This window comes from Cucurbita maxima, unplaced genomic scaffold (genome assembly GCF_002738345.1).
Source record: "Cucurbita maxima cultivar Rimu unplaced genomic scaffold, Cmax_1.0 Cma_Scf00009, whole genome shotgun sequence".
NCBI classification, from domain to species: Eukaryota; Viridiplantae; Streptophyta; class Magnoliopsida; order Cucurbitales; family Cucurbitaceae; genus Cucurbita; species Cucurbita maxima.
In genome coordinates this window covers 3,016,631-3,029,179 of record NW_019272025.1, presented here as the reverse complement: position 1 = coordinate 3,029,179, position 12,549 = coordinate 3,016,631, and the positions used below count along the sequence as shown (strand labels likewise).

The 12,549-nt window shown below is 34.2% G+C and overlaps 2 protein-coding genes across 2 annotated transcripts; both read right to left on the bottom strand.

The window, feature by feature from the left end:
• Nucleotides 1–196: 196 nt before the first annotated feature.
• On the bottom strand, nucleotides 197–3,865 carry LOC111484175. Its single transcript, XM_023130657.1, has 4 exons — nucleotides 3,653–3,865; nucleotides 1,498–2,173; nucleotides 1,314–1,397; nucleotides 197–566 (listed from the first exon to the last, which is right to left on the bottom strand). Exons 2-4 carry the CDS (start codon nucleotides 2,171–2,173, stop codon nucleotides 469–471), a joined length of 858 nt encoding a protein of 285 aa, XP_022986425.1. The 5' UTR covers nucleotides 3,653–3,865; the 3' UTR covers nucleotides 197–468.
• A 1,014-nt stretch (nucleotides 3,866–4,879) lies between these two features.
• LOC111483940 (U-box domain-containing protein 15) lies at nucleotides 4,880–7,877 on the bottom strand. Its single transcript, XM_023130315.1, has 4 exons — nucleotides 7,244–7,877; nucleotides 7,032–7,148; nucleotides 6,355–6,783; nucleotides 4,880–6,143 (listed from the first exon to the last, which is right to left on the bottom strand). The coding sequence occupies exons 1-4, from the start codon at nucleotides 7,595–7,597 to the stop codon at nucleotides 5,088–5,090; spliced, it is 1,956 nt and encodes a 651-aa protein (XP_022986083.1). The 5' UTR covers nucleotides 7,598–7,877; the 3' UTR covers nucleotides 4,880–5,087.
• Between the last annotated feature and the right edge of the window lie 4,672 nt (nucleotides 7,878–12,549).

Sequence of the window (12,549 nt, the reverse complement as noted above, 5' to 3'; positions counted from 1 at the left end):
AAAAAAAAAAAAAAAAAAAATTAAGATTCAATTAATTTTAATATTTCAAATATGTTGTGTTGATTTTCCTACAAATTCAACCTGGCTTGTCGAACCGGACTCGTGTTGATTAACCTAACCAATTGAATAGCGACTAATCTCGATCACCTACGTATGGAATCGGATCAACAGGGAGAACAAAGAAAAAGGAAGTGTAGGAGGATGTGACAAGTAGGGGATTTTGTTTCCATTCTTGCTCCTGGTAACAGTCAGTCAAGGCATGCAGTTGCAATCTTTTGTTACAACCTTTGCAAAACAAATGAGAAATATCGTTAATGAAATAGTTGGCAGAATATTACAAGAAACCAGCAAGCTTCCGGTTGTTGGCGACCGAGAATTGTGAATTCAGAACAAACTCGATTCAACTGCAATCCAGTACGTTTTCATCGTCCAACCGACGTGAAGAACAACAGTATGCTGCACATACTCTTACGTCTCTGAACCGTTTTGATGAGTCAACGGCGTTTTGATACTCTTTACAGGATTTCCCAGCACATTCAAAACCCCAACTCGCTGCAGCTCTTTTGCTGTGAGGAAGAAAAGAGGAATTTTAAGTTACTATGATCCTGTTCCAAAGCAGAAGGAAGCTGTTTGATGTTTCATATATTGGGTAGTCATGTATGCAACTTATTAGGAACCACGACCGACCACAATGATATGATATTGTTTACTTTGAGCATAAACTCTCATGAATTCGCTTTTGATTTCCCTAAAAGGCCTCATACTAATGGAGATGGGACTACCAACAATCCTCATTAATCTTCACCCGAACAAAGTACACCATAGAGCGTCCCATGAGGTCTATGCAGCCCTCGAATAGCCTCCCCTTAATCGAGGCTCGACTTTTTTCTTTGGAGGCCTTGAACAAAGTACACCCCTTGTTTGACATTTGAGTCACTTTTGCCTGCACTTTCGAGGTTAGCAACTTTTTTGTTCGAAACTTGAGGATTCTATTGACATGGCTAAGTTAGCGCATGACTCTAATACCATGTTAGGAACCACGACCCTCCACAATGGTATGATATTGTCCACTTCAAGCATAAGCTCTCATGACTTTTAGTTTCACCAAAAGGTTTCATACCAATGGAGATGTATTTCTTACTTATAAATCCATTATCAATCGCTTAATTAGCCAATTTCGGACTCCCAACCATCCTCAACATTACTTTGAGGAGATCTACAGTGATTCGATATTAATCCATTTGCAGACTACTAAGTTTCTCCAGATCATAAAAAAGGAAAGTGAAATTATGTAAAACCAGAAATCAAACTACCTTCTTCAAGCGAGAGCTGAATGGATCTCCTTTCCAATTCGACTGCATGTCTGCTAAGTTCAACCGATGAAAGCGAACGAAGCACTGATAGAAGTGTGAAATTATCCATGGAGTAAATAAGGATCAGTCAAACCATTTCAGGAATAAGATAAAGCACTTTCTTAAATGCAAAGCAAAAGCATACCCTGAAGATAATCTTGTTGATCTGATTGGTCCAATTTATTCAATAACAATTGCAACTGATGATATCTGTCTTCCCACTGCAAATTTTTCCATCCTGAAGGGACAGTAGAAGGTGCAGGATGGAAGTTCGATTCTGCTGTGGTGAAATTAATGCCATATTTTCCAACGTGATGAGGAACTGAAGGTTTTCCAGAAGCATTCATGGGAGACACCATTGGAAAAGGAGCAAATGCTGGAAAGCAATGATTCTGTAGCTCCTTAACCTGGGATTTGAGATGCGCAGTTTCAGCTAGTTGACCGAGTTTACTTAGATTTGGATAATCACCTTTTATGTTTGTACTATCACAAGGACTATTCTTCCCAATATCGGCATCGGACTTTCTACGGACGTAAACAAGATGCCCATTTGAAGCATTAGAAGTCGAAGAATGGAGATGAGACGGAGTTGCTGGGTTGTTACCAGAAACTTTAATGAAGTCACTACTCGGACCTCTTTCCTTCAAAAGAGGAGAGCTTCCAGTACAATTGGAAGCTGTGACCCTATTATCATTTTGCAAGTCCCTTAATGCTGTCTTTTTTGCAGAAATCTGCAGTTGCTTTTCCTGAGAAGGCACGTCCTTCCCAGAATTTCCATGTCCATATTCACTGAATTTGGAGTCTATGGATTTCTGAACCATCTGAAAAGTTTAAAAGTTTGAAGGATTACATAATACATACATTGGAGATGAACAATAAATGTCAGGGCGTGAATATAAAACCCTTTAGAAATCAGTATCATTCAAATTAACACTCAGATACACATGGATATACGAACAATAAATTTTAGCTTATGAACAATAAATTTCAGGACATGGATATATATCCATTTTGATGGAAGCTATCATAAGGAAAGATAATTAATGAGAATGCTTTCTATTTGAGAAGCAATATTTCCATTTTGTTAGAGCGATTATTTTCAAAAATCATCCAACAAGATGAGCTTTTAAAACTATTTTCTATGTCTTAGAACCATAAAAAGAAATCAAATGTCAGACTTCCCAGTTCTTCCAGCAATCATAGAATCTCCACTCATGACCATTTTTTCTTGTTCGGCAACACTTTCCTAAGGGGCAAACTTCTCATAATTCCAAAACCCCTGCCGTTTTTCATACTTCTACTACTTACAGTCATGACAAATTCCCTCTCTCGAGTCTAGATACCCACATTCTAATTATGGGTTTCCTTCGACACCCTTCCTCGCTCGAGCCTTTGACCCTTTCTGATTCTTAGGATGATTACTTTTCTACTAGTTGCAACATGAAGAACATGTCTTAGCTTATGGGTCATAACAAGAAATCAGTGTACTATACTATTTATTGCCGAAGGCTTACTATGGGACTAGCTGAACATGAGGGACTCCTTTCAATTAGGCTTAAGGTATACAATAAGCTGTTCGACGTCTAACAATATAACGGTAAATTGTTAGATAATAAAGCAAAAGAATACAAGATATATTAGATATCAACCAGAATAACACAAATTGTCCCAAGAAAGTACTGCAGCAGCTCCACATTTCCAAGGTATTTACAGTAAGAATTAAGATTTTCCTTTTGAATCCATTTGGATAGGAATTTCTTTCATCAACCACAGCCCTAGAATATACTTTGATATAGGTAAATTGACAAAGCATGTTGCTAATCGAAGCCGCTTTGCTATACACACAATGGAGCTGAATCTCAGAGCTAAAGGTAAACTCACCAGAATGGCCGAAATCCAATGCATTAAACTCACCTATTGAAATTACATTGAAAGCATACAAACTTGAGGAGCATAAACTATTAAGTATCTTGCTTCCTCTATTAGTTTCCAGTTTCTCCTCGTTTCTCTTACGATTACAATGCGAAAGTGCAGGGCTTATACGAATGAAATTTTGAAGCAGATGAGAAAAAAAAAAAACGCGCATCAATGAATTCTTAAAATAGGAAACTAGCTCAGAGAAAACCTAGGTAGAAATCAAATCGAAGCAGAAGTAAATTGAGGAGAACTCCTACGGCAAAAGACGAGCTGATCATCTTCTTCGTTTGAAAAATAACACAGAAACCGAAACCTCTTCGTGAAAAAGGAAAATTCGTCGAACGAAATCGGAAACAAATTGTATGAAAAGCATTCGTTCTTACCTTAGCTCATTGGAAGCGCTCCGATGGAGAAGGGAGTGCCATGTGGAATCGGATAAAGAAGAAAGCTTCGATTCTCAAATTCATACAGTTTCTTCACTGCTCAGTCCATCAAATTACCTTGAAAATGGATTTATATTTCCTCATCAGAATCAAATTTGGACACAAAATGTTCAACCTGCTGCAAATTCGGAGAGGATTTAACAAGACGAAAGACACGTGGATCATCATGGCTCCTCAAGGGCCAAAACTATATAATAATAATAATAATATATGAAAAGCTCAAATTTAGGTCCACATTTATATTTATATCTACTAAATCTAAATTAGATATAAATAGATGTTAAAAAAAATTCATAAAAAATATATATATCAATACAAATAAACAAATAGATGGAAATAGTATTTATCAACTTAATCTTTTAATTATAAAAGAAAATGGAAGTTTTTAGTTTTTTTAATAATTGCATTAATTTTCATATTTGCTAATAAAAACACATTCCAAATCATTGCCCAATTTCAAAAATAAAAATTAATTTTAAAAAAACTTTATTTTTTACTTTTCAATTTTTTCTTCAATTTTGAAAAATAGTCAACAAAACAAAGAACATAAATAAATTTGGATAGAATTAACCTCGACAAGGCTTCTCTAGCTTCTCCTTTGACGCTCATCCCTTCACTTGCCTCTATGGGAGGCTCGATTCGAGCAAGTTCAGATCACTTACAATACACGGTTAAGACATCAATTACCATCTCATAGATCATTGATTCAATTTTTCTTCCTGTAATTGTTGAACCCAAATTTTTTTAGTATAATTGTAACAGCCCAAATACATCTTATGGAGAGGTAACAAATATTGTTCCCTTTGGCATGTTACGTATCAGATTTTAAAACACATTTGTTATGGAGAGGGTCTAGCCCTATTCTGACTAGTGGCTCGCACCGTTCAACAACAAACTTCGATACCCATTTAATAGATCAAGCCAATTGCTTGTAGATATTGTCTGCTTTGACCCGTTACATATCACCATCAATCTCACGATTTTAAAACGAGTCTATTAGGAAGAGGTTTCCATACTCTTGTAAGAAAGGAATATGTTTTGTTCCCCTCTACAACCAGGGTGGTTTCCATACTCCTGTAAGGAATACGTAGTTTACCAACAAAGGCAAAAATTGAAATTTAAAATTATAAAGACTAAATCGGGATACTCGGTTCATCTTTTCCTCGCATAAAACCATAAGCTAAAAACACCCCTCTTGTTATACACCATTACATAACTAAAAGGCTATGTACAGAGTGGTTTGTTGGCTTTGATATGTCAACTTCTTGAAAGCCACATTGAGAGCAACAACAACAATAAGAGGCCAATGTAAAAAGAAGAAAAATTCTGATTTACAGTTCCTAAAATACAATGATCACAAATCTTTACACAAATGTCAAGGAATGTGTTCACATTTGCTCATATACTGCAAAAGGGAGCTTGCTTTTCTCTGGGCTCTACTTGTTCCACATCTTGTCAGCTCTACCAAATGTTCATATACACCAAACTGCAGCGCAACCAAAATGGAAGGCGAATTGTTTCGTCCCAGCTCGAGAAGTAACGACGTGGCACATTCCTTGTTCTTCGGTGTCCCGTCGATTATGATGTTCACTAGAATCTCAATGAAAGAGTTACGTCCGATCTCGGTCCGTCCCTCAGGATGTGATGCGAGGAGTAACAAGATCGATAAAGCTTCATCAACCATCCCTAGGTTCTTATCCTGAAGTAAAAAGAGAAGGGGCTGTATGATGCCGGCTTTGATCGCTCGGGACTTGTTTGCTTGATTCATCGACAGGTTAAAGAGTGCAGTAGCAGCATCCTTCTTCCCTCGGATCGTACCGTCTCGAAGAAGCGCTACTAATGGCGGGATTCCCTTTAGAGTTCCAATCAGAACCTTGTTTTCATCTAGCATTGACAAGCTAAACAGTGCAGCAGCAGAGTTCTCCTTAGCCTCCTCTGTTCCATGCTGCAAGATTTCTATGATAGCAGGAATGGCTCCTTCTCTTGCTATGAGTCTTTTATTCGCGTCGTCGATCGACAAGTTCAATAGAGCGGTCACCGTGTGCTCTTGGAAATTGAGATCTGGGTAGGATAGAAGCTTAACCAATGGAGGGATGACTCCGCTATTCGCGATCCAAACTCTATTCTCGGGGTTCTCCTTGGAGAGCACACGGATCTTGATGATAGCCTCTTTCTGAACATCCAACTGACTCGACGATAGATTGTGAACTAAAGAGGAGATTTCCCGAGCGAGATCAGGCGGAGTATCGCCGAATCCAGAACCTACTTCCTTCTTCGGCAATTCATAGTCGTGCTTTTGACACCATTGCAAAATGAGGTTCTTGAGGGCATAATTTGGAGCTAGTGACAAATGCTCCAAAGTTTGTCCTGTTTTTGGGCATGTCTGGTGGTTCGAATTCAACCATGTCTGTATGCTATCACGGTCGTATGTCTGTCAAGCGGCAAGGTTAACCCGCTCAGTTTACAAATTATTGGCAGAGTTCCATACAAGAACATCAGGTTTTATTTCCAGCTCAAGATCAAAGATCAAAAGAGCAAAGAACAAACTTAAATCAGCTATCACAACATTTCAAATGATATCAAGATAGCTCAAGCATGTGAAGCATATGATATCAATCAAGCAAAGAACGCAAAATAGATACCTGCCCAGTAGCCACAATCACAGGATCTGTCATGACTTCCAACGAAATGGGACAGAGGAATTCATGAGGGATTAACGTAGACCGACACCGTTGCAGACGTTTCAACACAACAGGAGCAGCACCAGAAGCAACATTATTCTCCATACCTGCAATTTTCTTAAACTTGCATAGAAGTTCCATAATTTGCTGGAGACTTTCAGAATTCGACACACATCTACGTTGAACCAACTTTTGTATAGCTTCGGTTTCGGCTTCCAAATCTGCAATCTTATGTAGTTCCAATTTATTTGCTAATCTTCCAAGTATAACAGGATCAGCATTTCTCTCATCATTTTTAGAGAACACAACCATCATATCCATTGCTAACTCCATATCTTGTGTATCTTTCCTACACTTCGCTCGTTTGAGCTGCGTCGACATCAGCTCAACCTGAACGAACAAGTATATAAATCAATAACTACTTCGAAAACCAAAATCAGTAAACTAAGAACGTGTTCGGAAGAACTTTTCAAGTGTTTTCAAGCATCGAAAAAGTGATTCTAAACATGTTCTAGGAATTACAATAGGCCGTTCGGATTAAACTGAAAAAACAAAACAAATCATGAGACCTAAAGATGATAATATCATTACAGAGAGTTGCTAAACAAACAATCAATCAAAAGGGTGAAGTAATCTACTTGTTCTTTCAGTTCAACAGAGACTCCAAGTTCATCATAAGGTATCCCATCAAGGGCTTCCTTCAATTTGTCATAAACAGCATGAAATCTCGCCATCACAGCCTCATTATCAAACGCCTAGATAAACAAACGCTCATAAAATCACCAAAATAAGCATAATTATATCATCAAAAACTAAGAACAAAGGAATCAAAGAGTAAGAACAGACTAACCAGATAAATCTTGCTCCCATTGTGGCAATTTTTAAGCAACCTTTTGGCTAAAAGAAGCGCCTCTTTCAATTGACCAATATGGGAACTCAAACCCTCAGCAGGAACCATATCATAAAGGTCACGAATCTCCTCCAACAACGGCGCGAGCATCTTCAATCTCCTAACCAAATTCAAACACTCCTTGGATTGCGTTTTCCGAAACCCAGAAAAACCCCCAATAACCTCGATTAAATCATTTGCTTTCTTCAAATCTTTAAGAACATCGACGGTTCCATCTGGACCGCCATTAGAAACCGATGAACGTGGGCTCAAACCATTATTTCCGATCAATTTCGCTCCACATTCATTCTCCATACCCTCCTGTTGTTCTTCGTTTTTTTGTTTCCCCTGTTTTCCTTCAACAAACTCAGACCCTTTGGAGTATGATTGGAGTTCTAAAGTGGGTGTGGGGATTTTGATTTAAAGACGCCCTATTTTCCCGGAAAATTGAGACATTTTCCCGAGAAAGAGAGAAGGAAAAAAGTAACGGTGGTGTAGAAACTGATTGGACGAAGCGGCATTCGCGGGTTTTATTGTTTTGCTGTGATTACCATATGGAGAGACGAATTGCAACCCATCTCACGCCTGTTCATACCCAAAATAACATTTTTCATCCGAAGTTCCCTCTAAAATAATTTTCTTTTTCTTTCAATTTATCTTCATTTTTTAATATAACTGAAATTAAGATAATACAAAAATCCACATTTCAGTTGCCAATCAGTAAAAGCCTTCCTTTAATTTCTAAAAATTAACTACTAAAAAAAAATGTCAGATAAAAATTGTAATTTTGAAAAGTTTATGAAAAAATTAAGAGTAATGTTACGAGTATTTATGACAATATTTAGCGGTTTTTTTTAATTATTTTTAAATATTTATGTCGAAGAAAAATGTGGGGATACAGTGTTAGGAATCACATGGCACATGGGTATTGTGCCTTTTGAACAATTGGGGGGATCATCTCTCGTGCAAGCACTAGAAGGAATATTAGTATAAAAGAAGAAAAAAGAATAAAAAAATTATAAATTTAGTTTAATTTTTTAACAAACAAGAATGATATAATATGTGAGATCTCCACACGTTTTAAAATTGGACAACAATATGTAACGAGTTAAAGTGGATTATGGCTTTGAGCTATTATAAATAGGTTTGGAGCTAGACACGAACAATATGCGAAAGACGATTTTAGGACTCCACCAAGAGAGTAGATGGTAAAATCCGCGTTTTAAAACTAACTATAATACTTTTTTCTTTTTCTTTTTTAATTTTAAAATTTTAAAATTGATTATTATTATTTTATTTTTTTTTAGTAAATATAGATCTCAATTCATTTTTGTTAAATTAAAATATATTATAATATAATATTGTAAAATAATATTTATATTTTTTTTCAAACATAAAAAACTAATTAATAATAGTTTATAGTCAAATTGATATATTATCAAAGCTATTTTTAACAATTAAAATAAAATCTGAAAATATGGAAAATAATGAATTCATTGTTTTCAAATTGCTTATTAAATATTTCTTTTTCTTTTTTAGTTTGTAAATAATAACATATTTTAAAAGGGAAAATGAAATTAAAAAAAAATGAATTGAATATTGTGAGTGAAGAAGACGCGTAATCACGTGGTGAAATTTGGGGATTTTCACGAGCTGTTTTGGTTAAGAGTTGACTAAGTCTACGTTTAAGAGATGGGACTGGAAGGGGTAGCCGGGCAGGGCAGGGCAGCTTGCACATTCGTCTCCGGGCAGTGGGTCCCATAGTCGGTTAACCGACAGCGAAATCTAGTGGTGGGGTCCACATCCGATATTGTTGTTTTGCATACAGCCAAAAAATGGGCTTTCAAATAGACTGTTTAGTTATTTAGTTAGTTAAATAATATTTTTTTTATTTTTATTATTATTTAATTTTAGGTATGGAGTTTGGTTTGGATGGGAAAAACCTTCCAGCAATCATTAATTGACGGTTCGGTTGTGGGTTATCATTAATAATATAACACGGCTTCCATCTTTTTCATTTATAAATCTTTAAATAACTATTTTTTCTTTTTTTTTTCTCTCTTATATTTTTGATAATTTAATCCAATTTTCACGGTGGATTTAATCATAGTTTGATTAATGTCGGCACGAACTCAACCCTTAAAAACTATCATTTTAATATATATTTTTCAATTATGTTGTTTCTTTTCCTAAATTCTATATATTTTTTAATTTTAAATTAAAAAACTATTTATTAGCTTAATTTTATAAAGTAAATAGATTAAAAACTAAATTATGACCTAATATTAAAAAAAAACACTAAAAGAAACGATAGATGTGATGCTCTGTAAATATCTGTTTGTGGTGAGCTTGAACGGTTATAAACTTCTCATTTGTCTTACTAGAGAAATTTTTTTAAATCCTTTTAGAAATCGATCTCGAATATCAGGTAGTAAAATAAATAAAGTATTTAATAGTTTTATTTATTTATTTATTTTTAAGTGAGTATTTACTAAAGTCACCTATTTAATTTCTCAAAAACATTTTTTTTTAATATAATATAGAAAGAGATTTATATTTTATACTTCCATTGGGTGGATCACCTTTTTAAACTTCAAAAATTCAAATTAATTTAATTAAAAATGAATTTATTATTACTTACAAATTAAGTTAAAAGGAATTAAAAACACTAAAGTTATAAAGATAGAAAAAAAAAACACTAAAATAGAATATTATTGTCTAAAGAGAGTGAGAGCTAATGATTAATTAAAGAGCAAGTTGAAATCTTTGACCTTCAAATTAAAATATATTTTTAATTTTCGAAAAATAAAAGGGTATCGGTACTATTTTTATATTACAAAATTAATATATCTAAATTCGCTCTCAAATTGTTTTTATTAACACGTGCATGCACGTGATATTTTCAAATAATTTCATTATACCCTAAAATTAAGAGTGAGATTAATGTTTTATAAAAATTAATTAAGAAATTCCCAAACTACCATACTAAATCTAAAATAAATAAATAAATATATATAAATTTTAAATAATTATAACTTTAATGTGACCCGAGTAAAAGAGAAGGTACGTGAATGAACCCGAATAAGTAGGATTGAAATTAAAATTTAAAAAATATGTATCGTTGTTTTATTTATTGAAAGAACATGGATACACTAGCATGTAGAGATAAATGAAGGGACAATTTGGGTATTAAACAAAAAAGTAAGGTTAATATCGTCCAATAGAGTTTTTTTGTTGTTCGTACTTTATTTTTATTTATTTATTTTTTTTTTTGAATAAAATGAACTTCACTCAATCAATCAACTAGAAAAGTAAAAGGGTTAATCAAACAACCACGAGATCACGTGTGATGTCCATTTTATCTAATAATTATACATACGTTCACGTAGCTTATCAATCGCATAACATGATTGGACATTCAAGTAAACAAGAGATTTGCATCATTGCATTGTGATTGACCGTTTTTCGTCTACATTTTTTTACCGCACGGCGTCGTGATTTTGACATGCTCACGACTAGCCTTAAGGGAAATTAAGTCTCATATATATTTTTCGCTCCAGCTTTGTGGCTTCGTTATACCTTAGGCGAGGTTTGTTTTCGCCAATCGAACATTGCTGGTGAGGAATCCAAGCTTGCTCGACCACACACACTGCCTATACGTGCATGTTCAATCGTCTACAACACAACCGACTTAGCCCGTGTCCTTGTCCCCACCTCCTATTTTATTCTCTATTCTTCCAAAATTCTTCATATATTTTCACTGGCATCAGATTTCCTTCGAATTTTTGTCTTCCATATTTTATATATATACTTTTAAAAAATATATCAAGCGCACACTCGAAAGGATCAGGCTCCCAGATTACTGACAGCACTGCTACGTGCTGGCACTCAATTAGTCGCGCTGGCACGTCACTCGGCTCCTCGGCGAACTTCGGTTGCAAAGACTTGATCCTTAGGCGCATGTCTCAGCAACACAAAACGAGGGTTTCGTTCGTTATAGGACTTGACCAAACATCTCACGACACGAGCTGACGACAGCCATGCAGCACCTGTATGAAATGACCATAAAAATAGAATGAGACGTGATTTTTTATGATAGAGACAGGGACTAAAGATCCTTGTCTGGTATCCCATTTAGCTAATAAGAAGAAAATTCTCTTTATTCCTTCCTCGTTTTCTAATTAAATGGAGATTCTTTAGAAACGGGACCCTTAACCTATTGGACATTGACATTTTGATTTCTCAACCGCATAGGACTGTTAGGGTATACAGTGTGATTGAGTTGAGCTGAACAAATCAGCAACACAAACTTGGTCTCATGTGACTCGGTTTGGTTTCTCGTACTGTTTTTTCTTTATTTCCCATGTCTTGTCTACTCCACTCATTTCCCTCAACACACCTTCCCTTATCAAGTGTCTTAAATTTTTCAGTAACATATACATACATATATTCAATGAAATATCAATTGATGGGTCGATATATTCAATATCATATATATCAATATCGATATTTAAAATTAAGATTTTGAAAATAAAATAACTTGACATATATAATTTATATTTACAAAAACATCTGTCATATATTTATAAAATTACAATTTTAATATCGATTATATGGGCAATAAAAATAAATTAACTCAATAATATATATATATATATTGTTTTTAAATAGCAAAACTCTAGTTAAGATAAATTAATAAATATATCCTTAAATTCCGTACTTTATAATAAATATTTTTAAAAGTTTAAAAATTTAAATATGTTTTTTAAGAATATTTTTTAAACAAGATCAAAATATTTTTATTAACTGGTAAAATAATTATTTATTAAAATTTGATGGAAAATGTTGGGGAGTGGTGAAATTGTAAAATTCACTTCACCTTTAAAAAAAGTATTGACAGAAAATAGTTATTATCCTTTTTTTTTTTTTATATATATATATATATATATATATATAATAAATGAAAAGTCATTTTCCCCCATAAAGTGAAATATGTATTTTTTAAATATATATAAAGACTAGCCACAATTTATTTTTATATATTATTTATTTGAAGGAGACAAAAGTAATGAGCTGGCATTTCATTATAGAGAAGTTTTAAACATAAATTGTCCATTTATAAACCAATATTGGGCCACGTTTTGATTTTGAAATTGACTTTTCAAAACCTATGGGCCCAATAAGTACAACACAACTCTCCACAATGGTATGATATCATCTTACTAAGATATCAGCCTACCGCTAGCATATATTAGATGAACACAACC